The following is a 24157-nucleotide window of genomic DNA, read 5'->3' on the forward strand; positions in this document are numbered from 1 at the left end:
CAGGAAGGGAAAACTCTTCTTTAGAGTTGAGTGCCAGCTAACAAATGGTAGAAGGGTAGAATTAGAAAATCACCATGGGCAGGCAAGGATCATCCACAGATCTAGCGGGTGACTCATGAGAAAGGCTACTTATATAGTCTCAGAGCATCAACCCAGAAGACACTCATTAATTACACAGGGAAGGGGACTTCCCTGGTGGCGCACTGGTTAAGAATGCGCCTGCCAATGCAGGGGACATGGGTTCGAGCCCTGGTCCAGGAAGGTCTCACATGCCGCGGAGCAACTAAGCCTGTGCGCCACAACTACCAAGCCTGCGCTCTAGAGCCCGCAAACCACAGCTACTGAGCCCACATGCCACAAATACTGAAGCCCGTGCGCCACAACTACTGAAGCCTGCACACCACAACTACTGACACCCACGCGCCTAGATCCTGAGCTCCACAACAAGAGAAGCCACCGCAGTGAGAAGCCCGTGTACCGCAGGAAAGAGCAGCCCCTGCTCGCCACAGCTAGAGAAAGCCAGTGCTTGGCAACGAAGACCCAACACAGCCAAAAATAAATAAATTAATTAATTAATAAAAAAATTATACAGGGAAAATACATGCAGTTTACAGGGGGAAACCTGGCAGACACCACTTTGACCAACTAATTAAAGTTAACGTCACCAGTAATGGAACAAATGGGTATCCCATGCCTCCTGATATGATCCACTGAGAAGGACACAATATCACTTTTAGGTATTCCTGCCCAAAACGCTTAACCTGAATCTAATCCTGAGAAAATATCAGAGTCATCCAAATGTAGATTCTCATTCTACAGAATAACTGACCAGGCCTCTTCATAAATGTCAAGGTTATGAAAGACACAGACAGACTGAGGACTTGTTCAGATTAGAGGTTGCTAAAGAGACATGACCACTAAATGCCACGTGACTGAATGGGATCCTGGATCAGAAAACAATTGTCTTCTTTCACTATAAAGGTCATTATTGATACAATTGGGAAAACGTAATAAGGTCTGTAGATTAGATAATAGCAATATTATGTCAGTGTTAATTTCCTGATTTTGATCCTTGTGTTGTGGTTATATAAGAGAATGCCTTGTTTATTGGGAAATAAACACTAAAGTATTTAGAGGTACATGTATATCATATTTGCAATTTTCAAACAGTTCATACACATCTAGGTACGGAGAATGTGAGAGAGAATGATAAAGTTAATTGGTAAAATGTTAATATTTGGAGAAAGCAGGTGAACCATATATGGAAATTCTTCGTGCTACTCTTGCAGCTCTTCAGTAAGTCCGGGGTTACAGCGAAACAAAAGCTCAAAAATAAAATAAATGTTTGCTGGATAAAAGCATGAAGAATTACCTAGCACAGTTGGTGGAATTAGTAGGCATTTAGTGTAAGGTGGTCATTACTAAAGAGTGTGTCTGGTGGGGGCCATGAGTTGCCCCTTAACTGGAGGTATCAGAATGTTCTAGGCCAGGGATTTTCAAGCAATTGTGTGCATAAGAAACACCTGGAGATTTTGCTCAGTACAGGCCCTGCTGCGTGTCTGGGTGGGGGTGAGACCCTGCATTTCTGACAAGCTCCCAGGTGATGCTGTCGCTGCCTTTCTGCTGGTCCGGGGATCACACTTTGGGTCACAAGGGGGTGGATACAGCTGGGATTAAGACCAGGTGTTCTGGAGCCTGGCTGCACTTCAGGACCACCAGAAGAGGCATCGTTAATTGATCTTCCCAGATGATTCTAATGGGCAGCAGGATTAGACCTTGATGACCTTGCCAGCATCTGTCTCCTCCTATCTGTCATCTCAAGTTCAGACCCTCAGTCTGAACACTGCCCTGGCTTCCAAGCTGCCTTCTTTGCTGCTGCCTTACTCTGTCCTCTACCCAGAAGCCAGGTGAATCTTCCTATGCTCCTTCCCTGTTCAGACACTTGTGTGCAAGTCAGGTGCGAACTCCCCACCCAGGGGTCAAGCCCTCTGTGACTTGTGGCCAAAACCCACTTTACCTGGTTGCTTGCCAGCCTCCCCCTCCCCCTTGACACCCTGCTCCCAGGAGAGCAGTGTCCCCATCCTGCACCTCAGGTTCCCTGCACACAATTGCGTTGGGAACCGGCCCCCGACACACACACGCAGCAGGTCTCCAGGTAAGAACCACCACTTAGTACCTTCTTCCCCGAGGGCCCGTGCCATGATGTGTCAGTCTGGCTGGGCTCACCCCAGGCGCTCACTTTCCTCCAGGAGAGAGAGCTGGCTGAGAGCCCGGTGATCAGGCGCTCTCCTCACTCATAGCAGGGCAGGGAGGGTCTCTGTGGCTGGGACACAGGTCACCCTGTTCCTGTTCACCCAGGACAGGGCTCGGCACCCTGTCTGCGTGCGGAATTGCAGGGAGGGGACCACTTGGGTGTTGCCCTGAAACTCTGGCCTGGCACCCAATTCCCCATTCCCCTGTCCACCTCCCACCCACTCTTTCCCCTCCCTCCTTCAGCCCAGCAGGAGGCTAGGATCTGAAGGACCTAGCCAGGTCACAGGGAGATGCCACCTACATTGTCCCCTGGGGGGAGGGTTTGGCCTAGGAGAGAAGCTACATTTGTTAGGGGGTTGAAAACCAAATTTGAGAAGGGGGATGGGGGACCTGGATGCCACGAGACCACCCCCTTCTCCATTTCTCCTTCTCCCCTGCAAGCCAAGGCCTCTGGCTGGGCTGCCCCTTCTCCAGTCCTCGCGTTCCTGGGGAAAGACTTTTTCCAGATCCAGGACTGCCTGTGACCCCACGTGCCCTGGGACTGATGGAGCTAATTCCAGTTAAGATGTTGGGCTGCCCAGGGAAGGGGCTTCAGTAATCAAAGGGGTTAGGGGCTGAGCAGTTGCCTCAGTTCCCAGGAGAATCATAGCTGGAATCTGAGGAACAAGCAGCCACTCTCGGCTCAGATAGGTTCAAGGTCAAGTCCCCAGAGGCTTCTTAGAAGGCTCGTCCCCACCTCTGGTTCCCACTCAGGCTGTTTCTCTCTCCCTCAGGGATGTCCAGGTGGAAACTCCCAGGAGAAGCTCATTCCATCCTCATGAAGGGAAGATGCCCTTCCTGCCTCCCATCAAAAGGTCTTGAAGCTTTGCACACTTCGTCTCCCTTTGGACCAGGGAGTCTTCAGATTCCCAGCCTTGCTGAGTTCTAGAGAGAGGGCCAGGAACTTGGAAGCAAATACGAGGTAGGCCCTTAAGAAGGATGACCCCATTTTCTGGATCTAGAATGTCCTCCCACCGCCCGGCCCCCTCTACCCTCCAGATGCCCTTGGGTGCCCCATGCAGGTTAACACCTGGCCCCCAGCCTTGCTTTCTGCCTCCAAGTCCTGGATCCCAGGCGGCTGTAAGAACCTATTTCGCAGGCAGATACTTTCTCAGTTGTTTACAATAACCATAATTTTCCAACCCCCGATCAAGACCACAACTTTAGGGTCACTCTTGGCTATAAGAGTCAGTTTGGATACTAAAATATTGTAGTTTGTAATGATTAGAGGAATCACGATTAGATTAGAAATGACAAGAATTATGGAGGGAATAAGTCAAGATATTTGAAATTGAGGCTGTCTTGGAAAATCCAAGATATATCGTCACTGTATATGTATTCTCTTCTATCTCCAAGCGAGACCCTCCGTAAATACTTGAACCTTCCTTCTGTTCTCCGTTCACTGCGTATTTTCCCCACCCTCTCACATCCATTCCATTCATCCCCAATAAGCACATGACATGGTTTTCCCATGAGTCAACCTTTATTGGTTTTTGAAGTAATGAATTATTGGCACAAGGCTCAATGGGTTTCGAAGCAAATCACAGAAAGAAACACACATTGTGCAGGTGGGAAGACCCAACAGTGAAGAACCCCAGGGCAGCTGTGACCCACACCATGAGGGCTGGGTCTTGCTTGTAAGGACCCTGCAGCCAGGACCCAGCCCAGCCGAGACAGGCTACCTGGGCCCAAAGGTGACTGAGCCACATCTCAGGGAACCTGAAGGCGTCCCCCAGTCCTCTCCCAAAGATAATCATTTCTAGCCTTCTTGGAACCTTCTTCTAGCCTCCGAGTCTTTGCCACCAGCAGCAGCTTGACAGCCACGAGGACCCGCCACCGCCCCCAAGAAAGCCAGCCTGCTCTCCCTCACCTGTTCCTTTTCCCATGGAAGCCTCCCCCATCAGGGGCAGATTAAGGGCCCTGCAAAGGAGGAGCAGGAAGGCAAGGGTGGGTGTAAGAGGGCTGGCCAAGCCGAGTGACCCCTGAGGATATGTGCCCATCCCCTCCACCGTGGTGGGTCCTCCCGCCAGTATCTGGGGGGTGAGACAAAGGGGGCTTCTCAATAGGGGAGCTGCTGCCGCCCCTCCTCTGAGTAGAGCTCCTCCTCTATGAACTCCAGGTCGAACTCGTCTTCCAGGGACCCTCCTACAGGCAGAAGGCGGAACTTCTTCCCTTGCAGTGTGCACGTGCGATGCTCGAAGTCCAGGACGGCGTTGTGGTCCTGGAGCAGGTCGGTCCCAATGATGGCGTCTTCGGCACTTGCGTTGGCCACTAGGAAAGCCGCCTTCAGCTTCAGCTTGCCCAGGGATATCACTGTATCCCAGACACCCAGGATCTTCATTTCAGCCCCGTTGGCCACTTTCACCACATTCTCAAAGGGTCGCAGGGTATCCAGGTCGCCACCGGTGACTTCCTTCCACAAGCGCGGGTGGACCACGGAGACCTGGGCCCCAGAGTCCACCAGGAAACTCACGGGCACGTCGCCAATTTTCCCCTTGAGGTAGTAGCCCTTACCCATGCTGTTGGCAAAGAGGATCTCCTTGGGCTGGTAGCTGTGGGCCGCCCCGGGTCCCCCAGTGGTCTTCAGGAGGGCCTCTTTCACAGCCCCGTATTCCCCCTGGTCCTCAGGACTGAGTCCACTGTAGGCCTCCAGGGCGTCTCCCCTGAGGGACTCTTTCAGGAACCTCAGCTTGGTGGCGTGGTCCCAATGGCTGAGGTCACTGATGACCTCAAAGCGGTTCAGCCAGAGGTGCGGGGCCACATTGGCTCCATCAAAAGGCTCCAGGACAAAGGCATGCTCCCGGTGGCCCTCCCAGCTCCTGGCTGCACTCCCGGCCATCCCTCTGCTTTCCTCTGGAACTGCAGCAGCAACCCACACCAGGCAGAGAAAGCAACAGAGCAGCGTCGGTGCAATCACGCTGGACACGAGGCCTCTCTAAGCAAAGTGTTGCTCGGTATTCGCCATGGGCAGGCAGAAGGGAACAGGTGAGGACTGTCTGACCGGCTGCTGGGTGCAGAGACGGAGAGCTGCTGTAGCCTGCTCACTCTGCAGAGCCTTTTTGATGCCTAGCCTGAGCCCCCAGGGCTCCCCATTTGCCTTTGTTCTGGAAGCTCCGCCCTGCTCCTCCTACCCTCCTGCCAGCATCCTGTCCATCTAGCAGGATCAGTACCTCACCCTCCTGCATTCGTCATCGGGACGGGTACCTGCCAGCCACATTGCAAGGAAGGCCAGCCTGGGTCAGAGGGGCCCTACTCAGGTACCCTTCCCAGCCTATGTCCCAGAATAACAGATGAGGACAACAGGGGATGTTACGATATCCAGGTGTTTGTCATCAGCTGGAGAAGGAAGGGAGTGGCAGGGACCAGAGGCCCATCAGCTTCTAGACTGGAGAAGCCCCTTTGCATCAACCTCGAGTGACCCCTTTGAGTGGTTAAGGGAAAGGAGCTTACATTTATTGCGCTTCTGCTCCGTGTGGCGAGGGCTAGGTGTTTCTCGTGCGTTCTGAACCAAGTAGAGAATCCCGTAAGATTCTCTGGAGAGGGAGGTGGAAGAGAGTCCCAGAATCAAGAATGTCCAGAAATAAATCGATTTTCAAATGAGGGGACACACACATTTTCCATGAACGCAATTGTTAGAGTAACTTTCCCTCGTTGATCACACCTAATTCAGAGTCAGCGTGTTTGCGGGCTAAGCCTTGGCCCGCACACCCACATTAGGGCCTTGCAGTGGGCTGGTGCGTATCTTGCGCTTATGGGAGTGGGGTCCAGAATCCGGAGTCGGGCTCCTGCTCTAGCTCTGGGTGGGCCACACCATGGGCTCCTCCTCTCTCACCTTCCGGGAACCTTCCAAGAGCCCCTTCCCCAGGTGCTGTAGTCCATTCCCTCACCCAGTCATTCGTGGAAAGAGCAGCCAGGGAATTCCACTCCTTTGTGTTCCAAGAGGGGGAAACGTCCACCATGTTGGCAAAGCCAGTGGTGAGAGTCTGGAAGGCTTTGGATGGAGGAGGTTGGCTGTGGGACCTCTTGCAGGGGGAGGGTGTGGGAGGGTGGAGGGCCACCCCGGGCCACCACATGGATGCCCAGAAGGCAGATCTGGGAGTCCTAGGGCTGGAGCCTGACTCGGGCCTGTGCAGGGTGACCGGAGCTGTTGGGGGGCCCACATGTGTGACCCCGTTCAGATGTCGCCCCTCCATGGAGCCCTGTACTCTGGCCCTCGCTGGTGTGCCTGCTCCCCGTTGAGCCGTGCGTTGGCTGTGCTGGTCCGTTCACAAGTCCGTCTCATGCGCTTGCACGTCTGTCTCCAGGCCCCGTAGAAACTTACTCTGGGGCCAGCAGGTGCTCTCTGCTGGGCTCCAGGCCTGGCTGAGTACCATCACCAAACAGGAGAGATGAACACAGGAGAGGAGCGAGAAGCAGCGGCACACCTGTGGCTCTGGGCTGTTTTTCCTTGCCCAGAGCCTGTTTCTCACCAGCCGCCTGTACCACCGATCACCCAGTGCCTGGCTGAATTCCAGAGGCCCCGGGCTCCAGTCCTGCCTATGGATGGTCCCAGGGTCCCGGACCATGCCGAAAGACCCTTAGTCCCTGCGGCTGTGTCAGTCTCTTCCACCTGACACAGTGAACCAGCACAGAGGCAGCTGGGTCAACACCTCTCGTCACAGCTGCCTGGCTGAGGTGGGGCCATCATGCCATTCCAGGAGCCCAGAGGAGGGGGAAGTGGAGTCAGTGGGAAGGTGTCAAGGGCAGGTGGGTCTCTGAGAAGATTGCATAACGCAAAACCTGTACCCAGAGGAATGGCCCTGCACCCCCAAGACCAGGAAGCCCCTTCTGCAAGTGGACGTTTGTCGACAGACTCCCAGTCCCTGGAATGGGTGTTGTTCTGTGGCCCAGGGAACTGACCTAGTGGCTCTGTGGCTCCCCGGTATTCGTCACCCCGAACACCTAGTCCCCTGGAAGTGGGAAGGAGTGAAGAGGCTGGCATGTGACCGAAGGAAGTAAGAGGCAAGGTGGCTTGCCCACTGACGCGCTTGGTGGGCAATGGGGCACCCCAAAAACTGCGTGCCTCCTTCTCGTCCCTGTGTCTGCTTCCTGACAACTGCTGGGGCCACACTGGGGGCCCGGGGAGGAGCCTGAGCCCTCAAGTCCCCAGGGTGGTGGGCAGGGCCCCAGGGTGCAGGGGGTGCAAGGGGGGCCTGGGAGGGCAACCGCACGTTCTCAGGAGATCATTTTGAGCAAAGAGCCTGGAGACACTTTATGGAGTCTGGGCCCCCCCCGTGAGGCCCAGACTGCAACACCAGGAGGGAAAGAAGGGCACCACCAGCCCTTGCTGGGCACGCGGGCTCTGGTGGGTGCCTCACACTCCCAAGATCAAGGTCACCCTGGGAGCTGGATGGGGAGTGAGCAGGCGGGGATTTAAGGATTGTTCAAGGCAGCAAAAGAAGGCTGAGGGGACACAGAAGGTGCTCTAACCGGGACCGCTTCATGGGCATTCGATCTGGGGAGTCACGGGTGCTCTGCACTCAGCAAGGCCCGAGCTTGTTCGGAGGCTCTGCTGTTGCTGTCTTGAAATTCCCAATAGTTTGGAACAAGAGGCCGAACACTCATTTTGCACCAGGCCCTGTAAATTACGTAGCTGGTTTTGTCTCCATCCAATCTGCTGGGACTTCTCTTCACACACACACACACACACACACACACACACACAGAGAGAGACAAACGCCCTCCTTACCCCACCTCACACACACATACATATCCACAGAAACGCACTCCCCACACACACTGTGCACACAGCCTGCACATGTAAAACCCACCCCCAGCACGCAGTCACACTACCACTCTCGTTCAAAACCACTAAGAAATTGCATAGGCTTCCCTGGTGGCGCAGTGGTTGAGAGTCCGCCTGCCGATGCAGGGGACACGGGTTCGTGCCCCGGTCTGGGAAGATCCCACGTGCTGCGGAGTGGCTGGGCCCATGAGCCATGGCCGCTGAGCCTGCGCGTCCGGAGACTGTGCTCCGCAACGGGAGACGCCACAACAGTGGGAGGCCCGCGTACCGCAAAAAAAAAAAAAGAAAAGAAAGAAATTGCGTAACATGCATACCGAATTCAGCCCCCACCTTTCGTTTCACAGATTTCCTTGCATGCACATTTCCACCGAGTGCTAATATCGTATTTACTGGAGGAACCTGATGTTTATGAGCCTCTGGGCACACTTACTGGCCCAGAAAACTAGGCAGGTCCCATCACCACGGCTTACAAGCTGATGAAACCAGGATGCAGATGTTTAACAGCCCAGTTTCGAAGAGTTTAAGGCCGACGTGTATATGCAGGCTGACCCCCTGGAGCAGACCCAGTCACGGCCACGCCACTTTGAGAGTGGGTCGTCCCGCCTTCTGCCCTTCCTCCACTGTGCGGAGCCAAGGACACGACTCCCTCCATCCTTCCTACCTCTGGGCTCTGCCACCACGAGCAAGCTCCCCTCGGCCTGCCCCGCTCCAAGGAGCTCCCGCCCCGGCTCCTCCCTCCCGAGGCCCCATCCCCGGGTTGGCGTGAGTGCGGGGCTGGGGAGGGGTGATGGCACAGCTCCCAGGAGCGGGGCCCCAGCTGCTTCCAGGGTTTCCCTTCAGTGGGTCGTGGCATCAGGTCCTCAAGCAGCAAAGAGGGGCAAAGAGGTGAATTCTGCATAAAACTCCAGTTAGGGATTCAGAGCAGAGCCCAAGGGAGTCTGGGTGGGCTCTGACCAAAGCAAAGCCTGTGGAGAAACCCAAGGCACCAGCGGGTTCCTTATTTCCAAACCACAAACCCTCAACTCCCAGCCCCGCTGTTGCTGAGTGGGAAGTGCCCAGCACTCACACCAACTGTAGCCAGAGGCTATGGGGCAGGACAGCTTTTCCTTGCCTGGTCCCCCTCCTGGGTCCTGGGCACAGCTCGGGGACAAGGAATTCCTGCCCGGCCTTCCCTGCTCCAGTTCTCCGCTGTTCCAGAACCTCTTCCTCCCATTTGGGTCACCCTCCAACTCCTTTATCACCTGGTTTAAAAGCCTTCCTCCCAGAAGCCGCTCCACTCAGCCCACCGGCTGAATCCACTCTGTCAGCAGGCAGCAAGATGCCTGGTGCCCATCGTCACCCTGGAGGGTCCCCGAGATGTTTAGAGAACAGTGATCTGAGGCCCCAGTGCCACCTGCAGTCCTCCAGGCCCAGGGTCAAGACCGGGGCCAACCAACAGTCGGTCAAAACAAGTTGCTGACTAACTCCCTAGAAGTTCAACACGCCAAAACCGGTTCTTACCGTGTTCTTAGCTTTCAGTCAAATACGAAGACTTCTTAAGGTGTTCGGAAGGCATCCCCACACCCCTCCTCACAACCCAGCCCTCCAAACTGGGTTCCTGCCTTCTTCCCATTTCCTGATGCCCAACCCTAGAAGGTCATGCCCTCATCCCTTCTGCCACCCTCCCTCTGGGCCACAGAAGCCCAGGGGTTCTGCCTGGCCAGAGGCACTGGCTCTAAGGAAAGACCCCAGGCAGATTCCCCTCCTCTCCCATCTCCACGGTCCCCTCCACCTAACTGAGGCTGGGAGTGGGACTCATCATGTAATCCAAATTGCTTTGGAGACGTTGACCCACTTTGGACAAACACCCTTGAAATTTATGAAATATTCAGGCATTCAAAATATATAGACTGCAGTCTCCAAATACAAGGGGGCTTCTAACGACACCAGGAAACTTGGCTCAAAGCTAGACACGTGGAGGACTTTTGTCCAACTTAAAATACCTCCAAGGCAGCTTTGAACTGATCCCGAAACAGTTTTAATTGCTGCTCATGGTAACTGGTATCTTGAGCCGTGCAAGCATATAAAACAGCCTCAGCACAGGAGCTGTTTCTTTTGGATCCATTGCCATCTCAGCTTTGCTCCTAATTTACAGACGATGGGGGGACAAAGGGGGGCACCTTCCCTCTGGCATGTCAGAATGATCTCTTTACCCTCCGGAGGAAGGAGGGGAGGGTGGGAAAGGGAAGGAGGAAAACCCAGCGGAACCCTGACCAGGATGGAAATCTCTAGGTTATCGGTAGCAGCAGTAACACATTTATTGAGCACCTACTAGGTGCCAGACACCGTGCTGGTGGCTGTAAATTAGCGTAAGGCACTCTGAGTCTGCAGTTCTTCGGGCAATGCCAAAGAAGCAGGTTGATTCAATTCTAGACTTATTTCCTGAGGCCAGCTCTGCTTCACATTGAGCGATGAATCAGATCTGAGCCCTCCACTCACAGAGTTCTCAGGTGAGCGGGGGAGAAAGACTCAGACACAGACGTCCCAATTCCAGAGAGATGAGCACCTCATCCCACCAGAAACCAACCAATATTACCCAAGAAAAACCAAAATTAAAGGAGCGCCAGAGAGGAGCCCGGGGAATGAGGGCAGCCACAAATCACAAACTCAGATTGATTTGTCGTTGCTCTCGGCAGGCTCTCTGGAGGGATTTGCGGGGGAAGGCCCTGGGACTGAGCCAGCTCATATGGACACACCAGACCAGGAAGCCAGTTAGTCTCTGGATACAACAGTCCGACAGAAAATACAAATGTAAGCATAGAAAAAAGACTGGAAGGAAAGACAACAAAACAATGACAGTACTTTTTTCTGGGTGGTAGGCTCATGAAGATCTCAGTTTTCTTCTGTATCCATTCTGAGAATATATCCTCTAATAAAAAAAAACACTATTTAAAAATAAAGAAGCTTCTTGCAAGTTCTGTAAGTTTAAAATTATTTTCAAGTAAAAAAAGATTTTAAGCGGGGGTAGATGGGAAATCGCTGTACCTTCAGATCAATTTGGCTGTGAACCTAAAACTGCTCTAAAAAATAAAGTCTAATAATTTTTTTTTTTAATTTTTAAAAAGGCACTTAAAGGAGTGGTAATAAAATAACACTGACAATAGTAATAACTGTTGAAACTAAATGGTAGGTGTAAGAGGGTTCATCTGAGTTTTCCACAACTTTCGGGTTGTTCAAAAATGTTCTATCATAGAAAGTAAAATGCTAAGTATACAAAAGCTCTGTGTCAAGACCCTCCGCAGCCTGCCCAGTCCTAGGCCCGCTGTCCGGCAGTCTGCATGTCGCCCGGTCTCGGTCACCGGAGCCGCTGGTCACTCAGGACAGGTAAGCTCAGTGTCCCTGCTGGGCGTCCTCTCCCAAGCCCCAGAGCCGAGGTTCTCAGCTCAGTGCTGCCTGCAGCACCCGCCGGCACACCGCGCCCCAGGCGCACAGCCCTGCTCCCCTTCAGCGACCGGCTCCCCAGATCCCCGGCAGGGATACCAGGCTTGCTTCCTCCTGCCCAGGCTCCCACCTAGCTTCCTGTTGCAGGCCCTGGTCCTGTACTCTGTTTCTTCATGGGCTCCCCTCCCTCATCCGAGCCAGCGTGCGCTAGGCTCTCACATCCTAAAAAATACTCCCTCACGTGATCCAGCATTCCCCTTGGTCAATGACTATCTTTCTCCTTCCTGCCCAGTCAGTTTCTAGCAGGACTGGTCCACACTCGCAGGGCCACGGCATGCAGATGCCCCACTGCGGGGCGCATGGGGCTGAAGGCCACCCACGTCCCTCCCCACCCCAAGCCAGTGTGCTCCAGATCTGTCTGGAGGAAGGAGGGGCCCCTCCAACTCGCACAAAGGTGCCATGTGGTCTAGAGCAGCCCGCTTCCCTCTGTCTCTCCGTGTCCGCTCCACTCACTCCCCAAGCCACTGCCTTCTGCCCCTCCACCCTGAGCTATGCCCTTGCCAAGGGTGTCAGTGGCTTCCCAATGGCCGCATCGCAGGAGCCCCTGGGGATATCTGATTTTCCTAAGCGTTTGCCTTGCTGCTTTTCTTCCTAGGTCTTTTCTGCCCCATTGGCTCCCGGGACCCAAGTTTTTTGACCTTGTGCCTCAAAGACCATTCCCCTCAGTCTTTCATGGCGCCTTTCTCCCTGATGCTCCCTCTACGGCCCTTTCTCTCTCACTCTCCCCCGCCTGTACCCCTGGCCTAACCTAGCCCCCTTGCTACATGCCACACCCACCTACAAGTGCCACTTTCCACACTAAATGCATTGTCTCCTGCCTAGACCTGCTCTGCCTCATGTGTTATCTGAGCAAAAGGCACCACCATCCAGCCAGTTTCCCAAGTCAGCCACGCTGGAGTCATCCTTGCCTCCCCCCTCGTCTCGCTGCCCATTCAGTCAGCTGATGGGTGGCCTTGTTCTGCTGGCTCCTCCTGAGTCCCCCCATCCTGCCCACCCTCTGCACCCCGACTGCCCTACCTCAGGCCCAACCGCTGCAATAGTCCCCTCCCTGCTGTCCCCTCCCCGGTAATCCACTCTCCTAGGGCTGCCAGAGTCCTGAGATGGAAGTATACTCATTGCATTCTTCTGCGCAAAATTCCTCCATGGCTCCTCAGGCCAAAACAAAATCCTGACTCTCAACATGGTACGTGAGGCCCCTCCCTAGCTCACGCTCCACCTACATCAGATGACTTGTATCCCCAAGCATGAGGAGCTTTTCATGCCTTTTCACAAGTCACTCACTTGGCCAGGCAAGCCTTCCCCACACCCCTGTTCCCCTGGTGAACTCCAGCTCTTTCCTCAGAAGTCAGCTAAGGTATTGCCACCTCCAGGAGGTCTTCCTTGATTTCCCTGACAGACTTAAGGGTTCTCTCCTCCAAGCTCCCATCACAGGGACTGCAGTCCTCATGCCACCTGCAAGGTCCTGGAGGCCAGGACCAGACCCATTCCTAGTTGGAGCACCAGCACAACCTAGGCATGAAGGTCGTGGTCTTTTGGGGTCTTTGTTCATGTCATTCCCTCTGCTCATCTATCCTCTAAACCCTGCTCACCTTCACCCTTTTCCCAGGAAGCACTGCCTGCTCTCCCTCAGCAATTGCCTCTCCTCTGTGGCTTTGCACGTCAGGCTGGCAGTGCTGTCTTCATCTGGTAGACCACTGTATTCAAACTTTTTTTTACGGTGATCATAGGAAGAAAGACATTTTTCATCATACTCCAGCACACATACGCATTATATGAAATATATATGTACATATGTGTGTATACTGTATATATGTATATACGCATGTGTGTGTGTGTGTGTGTGTAAAGAAAAGTGCATTTACCACATGTGAAACACTCATATTTTCTATTTTACTCTGCTTTTTTCTCTTTCTTTAACGCTGGTAATGACACAGTAAATTAAGCTCCCAACCCATGAATTGGTCCCCACCCGCCATTTGAAACCTCTGCTGTAGCCAGTGGGGATCACTAAGGGTTTCCAGCAGGGGAGCTATGTGATTAGGAAGGTGGGTTAGGAGACTTCCTTGGTGGTCCAGCACTCCCAATGCAAGGGGCCCGGGTTCAATCCCTGGTCAGGGAACTAGATCCCACATGCATGCCGCAACTAAGAGTTTGCATGCAGCAGCTAAGAGTCTGCACGCTGCAACTAAAAGATCCTGCGTGCCCCAACGAAGATCCCACGTGCCACAACTAAAACCAGACACAGCCTAAATAAATAAATATTTTAAAAAAAAAGAAGAAGAAGAAGTGTGGGTTAAGACAGTGCTTCTCAAATGTGTGAAGTTTTGTACATTTCCAATCTGTCATGTGCTTTATTTTTAAAATACAATAAAGATGAATTATTAGAAAAGAAAATAACAAAGATATAAAAAATAATGCAAGCCCGTATTTGTTATTATGAGCCTCCGTAGACACTGTGGAGTGGCGTCACAAGCACGCTGGGAGATGGACGCCAGACCGGGGCCAGAGGCGTGAGGCGGCTTTGCCAGGCCTTTTGAAGCCTTCAAGCCCTTGACACGTGTGACACCTGCACTGCCAACCTCTGTCCTGGAGGAGTTCCGGTTTGTACAGTCTGAGGTGCTTTGCTAAGGAGAAAGGCGGTGCTGGGCAGGCTCCTTATCGATGGAGCTGCCCAGCCTGTGTTCAAATCCTGACTCAGCCAGTAACCAGCTGTGTGCCGTGGACAAAGAACTTAACCTCTCCCAGCTTCCGTTTCCTCTTAGGATCATCGTGGGAGATTAATAAAACAATCCATCCGGGCTTCCCTGGTGGCGCAGTGGTTGAGAGTCCGCCTGCTGATGCAGGGGACACAGGTTCAAGCAGGTTCGTGCCCCGGTCGGGGAGGATCCCACATGCCGCGGGGAGGCTGGGCCCGTGAGCCATGGCCGCTGAGCCTGCGCGTCCGGAGCCTGTGCTCCGCAACGGGAGAGGCCACAGGAGTGAGAAGCCCGCGTACAGCAAAAATAAACAAATAATAATAATAATAAATAAATAAAACAATCCCTCCTGCAGGGTGGGGCCCAGGAGGGGAACTTGGTTGACACACCCCCTTCTGGCGCTCATGGTTAGGATTTTGCTGTCCTGGTCTCCTTTCTTTCTGAATCAGCCTCATCCTCACAGGTCCCTTCTCTGCCCCTCAGCGACCAGCGTGATCAAACCGCCCCAGCTCCTCCCTTCGTCTCTGCTTCACGCTCTCAGAAGATGGGTCGCATCCTACACGGCAGAGAAAATAGTGAGCCCCAGGTTCTGTCCACTTCCACTCCTTTCTTGGGGACTCTTCACCCATCCAGGTTAATCCCTCCACCTGAGTCTCACTTACCCACCCCTCCTCTCTACATTGATGGGAGCTTCTTTCCACAGATAATTCCCTCCCTCTTCTGGGAATCCTTTCAAAGAGTCAAGCCTCTGGTCACTCCTCAGCCTAAGGAAATCAGCCCTGTGGTGTGCAAATGTTAAATAACAGACCTGCTGGAGAAAAAAATGTATGCATACATACATATATGTGAGTTTATTATAAATGTTATTGACATAAAGCATGTTTAGCAATTTACAAATAATAATAAACTATACAGTACTCTTGGGACTCCCCTGGTGGCACAGTGGTTAAGAATCCACCTGCCAATGCAGGGGACACAGGTTCAAGCCCTGGTCTGGGAAGATCCCACGTGTCGCGGAGCAACTAAGCCCGTGTGCCACAACTTCTGAGCCTGCACTCTAGAGCCCGCGAGCCACAACCACTGAAGCTCCTGCACTGCAACTATTGAAGCCCACATGCCTAGAGCCCGTGCTCTGCAACAAGAGAAGCCACAGCAATAAGAAGGCCATGCGCTGCAACTAGAGAAAGCCTGTGCACAGCAGCGAAGACCCAACACAGCCAAAAATAAATAGATTAATTAATTTAAAAACATATATACAGTACTCTTTATTGTCAATTGCATATAGCAAATCGAGCCTTACAGAATGCTTTCATTGATTTTTACCAACCCACTGATTCCATAACCAACCTATAATTATAATTGAAAAATGAATGTAGTTCCAACATGAGTGGTGGTTGATATTTTTGTGCCAACTAGCAAGGAAAAAGTGAAACAATAAAGATATATGTTGGAATTTCACTCATTTGTCCATGGCGTAAGCAACTTCCTTACTGAATCAGATAATGGTTTTTGAATACTGGAAGAACATTTGCTCGATTTTTCTGTGCCATTCACAATGTACTGGCCACTGGTACAACATACATTTAGATTTAATGTAATGTGCCTTGTTAACATTTCCTCTATAAATTTCTTAAGTCTAGGTAGTCAACAAAACAATAAACTAAGTCCTGATTTGTGGTGTTTGCCAGTTTCCATGGTGTAAATATTCCCACCATGGCCAATTTCAAGCTACCAATGTGACGTCACTGTGTGCAGAGCTGGGAAGAAAAGCACAGAAAAGAAAAGTAACACAACATTATATAGTATTTCCACAGACGTAAGAGATGTAAAGAATCTTAAAGGCATAAATAGTAAAACATTGTAAAATTCTTAGGAAGTGATGAATTTTGAGTATTTATCTTTGTTTTTAATATAATTTATTTAATTGTAATTTTAGTATAGTCTAATTTTTAAGTAATAGCTAGGTTTAATTTTTAAATAATAGCTAGGTTTAATAGTAGCTAGGTTTTCTGTCTCCCATAATTCCTGAAAATTTAACAATCAGCTCTTAGGAGCTGGTCTGATCTGAAAACACCTGGATCTGACCCCCTCCCCCCCAGCTCTGCCTTGAATGGGACCTTCAAAAAGTTCTCCCAGCCTGATGGCCCCTTCCGATGTGTACATTTCAGGTCCTATCTTATAAGCAAAGCTGAGCCCATTTTCCTGCTCTCAAACCTGCTCCCCTCCAGGGCTACCGTCTTGGTGAAGGGCTTCCCCATCCACCCAGGAACCCACCTCATCACGATCCCACAACCCTCACACCTCCTCTGGCACCAGGTCACTGCCATCTAAACCCCCCCTCAAGCCTGACCCTGCTCTCTGTTCTCTGGCTTGCTCGGGATCACAGTCCCATCACCTCCTCCCCGGACCCCCCAGTGGCCTGGCACTGCCCACCTTCCACATGGCATCAAACCAGTCATTATGTCCTGCCCTGTTCTGTACTGGGCAAAGTCAGGCTTCCCAGAGCACAGTAGTCATTGTCTCTCATCCTGTCTCTCCAGATCCATCTCTGGCATGTCCTGCACACTCAACCTCTGCTCCAGCTGCATCCAGCTGCAGTACTAGCTGCAGTTCCCCTAAGGCATCCCACCCTCCCAAAACCTCCATGCCTCTCACATGCATTCCCTGTCCCTGGAATGCCTTCCTCCAATCAGATTCCTGTTTGACAAAATCTTATTCCTTCTTTTGGACACACCTCAAATATTTTCTCTGTAATGAGCACCCCCTACTCCAAGCAGAATTCATTCATTTGTTCACTCACACTTTCCTTCATTACTAATGTTTCTTTAGTGCTATGTGCCAGTTCTGTGCTAGGTGCTGGGAGCCAGACTCTCCGAAAGCACTCAGTCTTATAGGGGAAACAGGACTACGGCAATCAGCTCGCTGGCAGACAGAGCTCTACAGAGGGTGCTGGGGAAAAGCAGAAGAGGAACGCCATTGCTAAGCCTCCTGGGGATTATAGCCCTTGATCTGAGTTTTGACAGATGGGTAGGAGTTAGCCAGGTGAGGAACGGGGGAAAGCGCTCCAGAAAAAAGGGGGCAGGTACAAAGGCCCTGAGGCATGAGAATGCAGGATGTGTTGGGAGCTGTAAGTGATTCAGTTTGGCTACCCTCGAGGGTCAAGAGAAGCCCACAGAGGAAGGCCAGACCAGATCCAGAGAGATTTTAATTGGCACATGGAGAAAGTTTGATAAATGGTGATGCTGATAAATGGTGGTGAAGGCAATGGGGAGCCATGGAAGTCTTCCCCGTCCAGAACTACAGGCCTTTCAGAAGGATCATTTCGAGAAATTAATGGAGAGATACAGAGTACAGGGTTAAGTGATGGAAATGGCAGTGCAGTTAGAAATGGTGAAGGCCGCGTTAGGTGGCAGTGCTGAGGAGAGGAGAGGCCAGGCTGGGAGGGAGTGTAGGAGTAGAACCGGGAGTACCTGCTGACTACCTGGAAGGGATGACTGACGGGGCTGCCCCGATTCCTGGCCTGGGTGACTTGGAGGATGGTGGTGGCATTCTCTGGAGATCCCAGAGGAATGGCTTTATGGGGTGACTATGAATTCATCCTGAGACGTGCTGGGTTTGAGCTACACATGGTACAACCAAGTGGAAAAATCCCCTTGTCAGTTCGATAGTGGAATCTGGACTTCAGGAAGAAGTCCTGATTGAAAAATGGAATGTGGGAGTGGTCAGCAAATCAGCATTTGGGAGCCATCTCCCCATGGAGGGAGGGAGCTGACTGAGAAGAGAAGAGGGTCCCACCCCAGGCCTGGGGACACAGGCATTGAAGGTTCAGCCGCAGGCCAGGAGACGAGGTGAGAGAGGCAGAAGGCCGAGAGCAGAGTGGGGTCCCGGGAGACAAGAGCCGGGGGTGCTGGGGGAGGAGAGAGGGCTTAGCACAGGCCAAGGGTGGGAAAGATGGAGAGGTAGCCGAGGATTTTAGCAACTTGGTGGCCCTGGTGGCTTTGAGGGAAGGAAGGCCAGCTGGAGAGGACAAGTGCAGGGCAGTGGAGGGAAGGAGAAGGTGGGGAAGAGGGGATGCTGGCTCCCAGGAACGTGGGGCCCGAGAGGGACAAAGGAGGGAGGGGGCCCACCGTCCCGCTGGAAGGGTTAGCCTTGGGCGGGCGAGGAGCTGCCGCTCAGGACGTGTGCGGGGCGGAGCCATGACAGGGAAACACGCAGACGGCGAGCCAGGCAGGTGGTGTGTCCGTCCAGATTCCCCGGGAAGCAGGTGCAAAATGGCATTAGGAGCGAAGGGATTCAGTGGGGAGCAATGCCTGTGAGAGAACGGGAACAGGAGCGGGCTGGGGGCGGGGGGGCGGGGTGCCGGGGAGAAGGCTGAGAGCGGGCGGGGCGATGCGCCCGCAGAACCTCACGCTCGCTCGGGGCAGCGGTGGCGAGGCCCGCACAGCCCTGCGACACTCAGCACTGTCTGCGGCTGGGGCCGCTGCCCCCAACCCCCACCCCCACCCCGGCTTCCCTCCGAGGACTGAGCAGCATGCCTCCATGACATCAGGGGCTCCCCACCCGGTGACCTCAGATTTCTCCGAGACGTGGGATTGGGGCTGTTCGCCAGGAGTGGGGTGGAGAGGTGATGGGTGGAGGGCAGCGGGGGAGGCTTGGCACCATCCTGGGGAGAGGAAGACTAACGCTGGAGGCCTCCAGTTTGTAGTGGCCCCAGTCCCCCCATGGCGGAGATGAGGGCAGCAGGAGGCTGGTCTGACCCAGAGCCAGGATGTCTAGCCCAGCCATGGGCGGCGGAAGGACCGACGAGCAGGGCGTGGCGGGTTTGGGGAAAAGGGGTCTGACATGATGGAAAGGGTCTGGGCCTTCGGGAGCGGGAGGTAAGGATGGGCTGGGGCAGGTGCTGGGGAACTCTGTGAGGTTGAGGATGGGAGTCGTGGATGAAAACTCTGTAAGGGAGAAGGCTGCGACCAGAAAGTGGGAATTCTAGAATTGTTTTAGAGCAGAGGTGGAACAGTTCTAGGTAATGACAATGTTGGGTGGCAGAGGACAGCAGGGAGCCATGAGGCCAGGCTGTTCCCAGGATATGGGGTCATGGGCTGATGGCATGGACAGGACTGCAAAGTCCTGTCACATCTCCTGTCAGCCAGTTGCCCTGCAACCTTGCTCCTGACAGCCCCCAGAGCTCCTGGGGCAGGGCTAACCCTCGGGCACAGAGTAGGCCCTGGTCACACGCCTGGCAGCTCCCGCCATGCCCCTCCGGGACACTTCCAGGCTAAGGCTTGACCCTCAGGTGGGAGGAAGAGGGTCCACCCCAGCCAGAGGCCACAGAAGGCTGAACAGCCTCAGTCAGTGAAGGACAGAGCTCCCTTTGAGGAGACACTAGGGTGCAGAGGGTAAGTATAAGAGGGCATTTAACAGAGGACCTGACTGCCTCCAGGTACTCAGGGAAGGCTTTCCAGATTTCAGATCTGAGGAAAAAAGGAGGTGTCCTAGGTGAAGTGGGGGGATCAAAAGGGGGTTCACAGAATGGCTCCACTTGCCCAGCAGGAGCCCAACTTTTCCTTCCCTGTCACACTGCCTTCCCTCAGGTTTTGGAAGGTCCCTGTGGCCTTTCACCACAGAGCCTTTGCACATGCTGCTCCTCTCCCTGGAAAGCTCCCCTGCCTCCTCCCCCATTCTTTAGGGAATTGCTAAGTTTGGAAAGCACCCGGAATTACTTGAGGAAGACTCTGTAGCAGATACATTTGAATTTGCCATATACTTCACTCACTTAAAGACAGAGGCCAAGTCTGTGGTTTTCTCTCTGTGGTGCCATGTTGTCACTGGTAAAATGTGGGTCTTGCTGAGTGATAAAGGGGAAAGGAGTGGAGCACGAAGGAGACGTGAGCCTGGGGGCCCTCACTGTGCGAGGCACAAAGTAGGTGCCCAAATTTATTTGCTGAATAACCGACCAGTCGGGCCCGGCCAAGGGGGCCTATTTAACGTCCACAGTTTCCCTGCAGTCAATGAATTTGCCTTTGACTGGGCTGAGCCAGACAACCTTGAGGTCAGAGCATATGTTGGAGACTACGCATCTCAGGGCACAAGGGGTTATACCTGTCCTTGCTCAAAAATTACAGGAAGTTGCTAAATGGGCCAAAAGAAGAACCAGCACACTTGTTGCTCTGTCTCTCTGCCCCACCTCCAGCTGTTGCCTCATGGAAGGTCAAAACAAGTAAGATAAAATCTGACTCACAGCTCCAAAGAGAAAGGAGTGAGAAATGTGACCCACCCTCGCCTCTGCCTCACCCAGCCCCGTCTCTCCCCAAGATGTGGCCCCGGGGAGGCCCGACCCAGGACGGCGACCCCTGAGGCCAGCGCCCCAGCCTGTGCCAGGGTCCCCCTGGTTTCCATTTTTATACTCTTTTCTGATCTCTCATGAGATCCAAACCTGGTTTCATTTCTTGATAGTGGGTCTGGTTGTTTTCATCTTCTCTGACAAAAAGTTGGGTGTTAAGTCAGGGAGCGTTGGAAACCCACAATCCTCCAAGCCCTGGTCTCGGCCCACTGGCTTCTCAGAGGAGGTGCAGTGGCATTTTTCCTTGGAAGCCAGGCCCAGCTCCCCAGCACCTCGCTCCCTCCCATCTGATCTTGGTGAGGCAGCGGTGTGGCTGGCAGCCTTCTCCCACACCCCAGCCCCAGGAGGCCCAGCCCGGCCAGGAGTCTCTCTGGGGCCCTGGAGGCTGACTGGAAGCCCTCAGGCAGGCCGTTGGACCAGAGGAGGCTGATTCTCCAGAACCAAGACACATCCTTAGACGTAAAACACATCTTTTCTGGAACCTGACACAGGGCCTTTGCCCAGAGGTGATTTTATTTATTCTTTTTTTTTGGCTGCGTTGGGTCTTTGTTGCTGTGCGCGGGCTTTCTCTAGTTATGGCGAGCGGGGGCTACTCTTCATTGTGGTGCACAGACTTCTCACTGCGGTGGCTTCTCTTGTTGTGGAGCACGGGCTCTAGGCACGTGGGCTCAGTAGTCACAGGCTTAGTTGCTCCACGGCATGTGGGATCTTCCCGGACCAGGGCTTGAACCCGTGTCCCATGCATTGGCAGGCGGATTCTTAACCACTGCGCCACCAGGGAAGCCCCCAGAGGTGATTTTAGATCATTATTGGTTGCATTCTTTCCAGGGTTATTTGAGTGAATGAATGAATGACATTGACACTGTCAGGAACCTTCAAAACCTATACATTTCTGGGTTAAGAAAACCCTTTACCAGCCTCTTTCCTTTTTCCCAGAGACATCATCTCACCCCACCAGTGCACGACCGTTGCAGACCCCCTTCTCCTCCAGGTTCAGAGGCTCCCAGAGAGTAAGACGGCATGATGCCTCCTTTCCTCATGGGCGACCGTTGCCTCTTCCCCACACCTCACTCCCACTCTGCTCTGTCTGTCACTGTGCCCCAGGTAACACACCTAGACAGAGAGCCCTCCCCCAGACCAACCTATATGAAATTGTCTGAGGATAGAAAGTGCTAGAATATGAAACACACACACACACACACACACACACACACACACACACACACACACACTGAAGAAGCACAAACTGGGCAAAAATATAGGAATTCAATTTCACTGATTTTTGTTTTTAATTACGGGATTTCCCAGTGTCTCAAAAGAAAATTACAACCCCCCAGACAAGCATATATAAGTCAACAACATAAAGACACTGGCAACAAGCCCACTGTGGGTGGGAAATCACCAACAAGGGGAACTCTGCTCCCCTCTAAGAGTTCTGTAATTGTTCCAGAGGCGCCATTCCTGCTCCTCCAACCATAGTGTAAGTTGCCTAAGATGCTGTTGAAAGAGCGCAGGGCCAAAAGGCAGGAAACTTGAGTTCCAAAACCACGACGGCCCCTGAGTAGCTGTATAACCTTGGCCGAGCTCCTTAGTATCTCTGAGCTGTCCTCTTTCCATCTGTTAAATGAAGGCTGGCCTTTAGAACTTTTCTTGTACTCACAGTGCCTGGCCCAGTACCGCCTAGGAAGAGCTTAGTCAGTACAACTGGAAAGAAATGGCCCAACATGATTTTTGTATCCATGATCCCAAACCTGACTTCAGATTTGGATAAATAAGGTACCATTTCCCAACAAGTTCATCAGGAAAGTTGGATAGAATGCATCTTTGGAGGATCATAAGGTCTTAGAGATTCTCTCTTTTTCAACAACCAATTTTTCAGCCCATGGGGTGAAGGGGAGAGAGGTTGAAATTAGTAGGAGTAAGTCTGTGGGGGCAGTGGAGGGACCTATGTGACAGAATCACTAAGGGGAGGCTTGCTCGTGTCACTGCACCGTTGCAGGCTGGCTCGTACCTGTCTCTAGGTGGTAAGGCCCAGATGTGGGTCCCTGCCTTTGGGGGGTGCATGGTGATAATGGCATGTGCCTACCCATTGCCTGGATGCAAACCCAGATGTCACCCCGAGCCCGGCCCAAGGAGGAAGCGCGTGAGGCACCCTGGACCACCTGTGCAGGAACATGAGTGGAGAAAGGAGGACAGCCCTCTGCAGGATGGGTGTGCAGGCAGGGTCCTGGGCCTACTGTCCAGGCAGAGACCCCAGAACTCTGAGAGAGGCTTACTGTTGCCCCCAGAGAACCCTCGTCCCCAGGAGTTCCTATGCATTTCCCAATACCCTCTCCCCAGCTGCTCAGGACTCTGGGGGACGTGAGAACCTGGGAGTCTCCTCGGGGAGGGTTTTCCCAGACTGGGTCTCAGAATGGTCACACACGCATCCCAGGATGTTTGCCTTCAGGTTCCCTCTGGCCCAGAGGGGACACAACGCAGTGGGCTAGAAAGCTCAGCGTCAGGGCCAGGCCAGTTCTGCCCCTCTCCCACCATTTGGCTACAGGAAAGCTACCTGGTCTCTGTTTCCTCTCGTATAAAATGAAAAATAGTACCAACCCGACAAGCATTAATGCAAATTAAATGAGATAATGTACTGAGAGCACTGGCAACCCAGAGCTAGCTCATACTTACCGTGAAGATTACACAGAGCTACAGACCCCTCACAGGTCAGACAAGCAGCAGGCCTCGGTAACGTTCTGTCGGCCACGCTGCTAAAGGGCTCCTGGCCAGGTCATGTGATTGTGACTGGGAAAGGCCAGGCACATCAAAATGAAAGAAAACCTCGTTCCCCACCCCAGGACTGGCAGACTCTAGGATGGAGAGCACCCATGGCTGCTCTAGAGGTTATGAAACCCACCCCTCATTGCGCAGCTAAGGAAACCGTCTCAGAGAAAATGGGTAACGTGCCAGAGGCCACACTGCGAGTTTGTGACAGTATTTGGAAAAGAGGACATATCTTCCAATGTCTTCTAGGCGTGGCCAGGTTACTTTCTCAGATATTAACTTGTGTTTAGATGGTTGCATTCTTCTTCTCCCTTCCCATTCCAAGGCCTTAGATCTGTCCTCTTTGAGCTTCAGGACCAGACGGAATCTGACCCTGGGCACAGAAGCCTGACTGTGGTCTGGAGCAGAGTCAGAGCCTCACAGGGCACCAGGGCCCATGCGAGTGGACAGCCCATAGAAGGCCCCTTTCCCAGGCAACACCATGAGCCTCCTGGATTCTGGGGTGACCCTTACCGGGAAGGGGCCTATAGTGACCAAGATGGAATTTCCTCCCTGTCAGACCAGATGGGAGCTCAGGGTTGGAACTAAGTTGATCTCAGGAGGGTGGTGGACTGAGATTCATACTGTCTACACAAGGCACTTCTCAGTCCCCTTCACAACATGGTTCCCTCTGACCATATCACCCATTTGTACAGCGCTTGACAAAGTGCCTTCATTCGGTCCCTGAGATTTCGCCCATTAACCAGGTGAAAAAACTAGAGCTCAGTAAATGGAAGGGATTTGCTCAAATTCACATAAGTA

At 52.9% G+C, this 24157-nt stretch overlaps 1 protein-coding gene across 1 annotated transcript; it reads right to left on the reverse strand.

The window, feature by feature from the left end:
- Nucleotides 1–3761: 3761 nt before the first annotated feature.
- ASPRV1 (aspartic peptidase retroviral like 1) lies at nucleotides 3762–7978 on the reverse strand. The gene has a single exon (XM_027131924.1). It carries the CDS (start codon nucleotides 5129–5131, stop codon nucleotides 4352–4354), a length of 780 nt encoding a protein of 259 aa, XP_026987725.1. The 5' UTR covers nucleotides 5132–7978; the 3' UTR covers nucleotides 3762–4351.
- Between the last annotated feature and the right edge of the window lie 16179 nt (nucleotides 7979–24157).

The sequence above is a fragment of the Aethalodelphis obliquidens genome, unplaced genomic scaffold (genome assembly GCF_003676395.1).
Source record: "Aethalodelphis obliquidens isolate GAN/ISIS:26980383/991018 unplaced genomic scaffold, ASM367639v1 scaffold40, whole genome shotgun sequence".
Lineage (NCBI taxonomy): Eukaryota > Metazoa > Chordata > Mammalia > Artiodactyla > Delphinidae > Aethalodelphis > Aethalodelphis obliquidens.

Bases quoted from the DNA above. Each gene is read 5' to 3' on its own strand.
- ASPRV1 (XM_027131924.1), bottom strand. From the start codon at position 5,131: ATGGCCGGGAGTGCAGCCAGGAGCTGGGAGGGCCACCGGGAGCATGCC.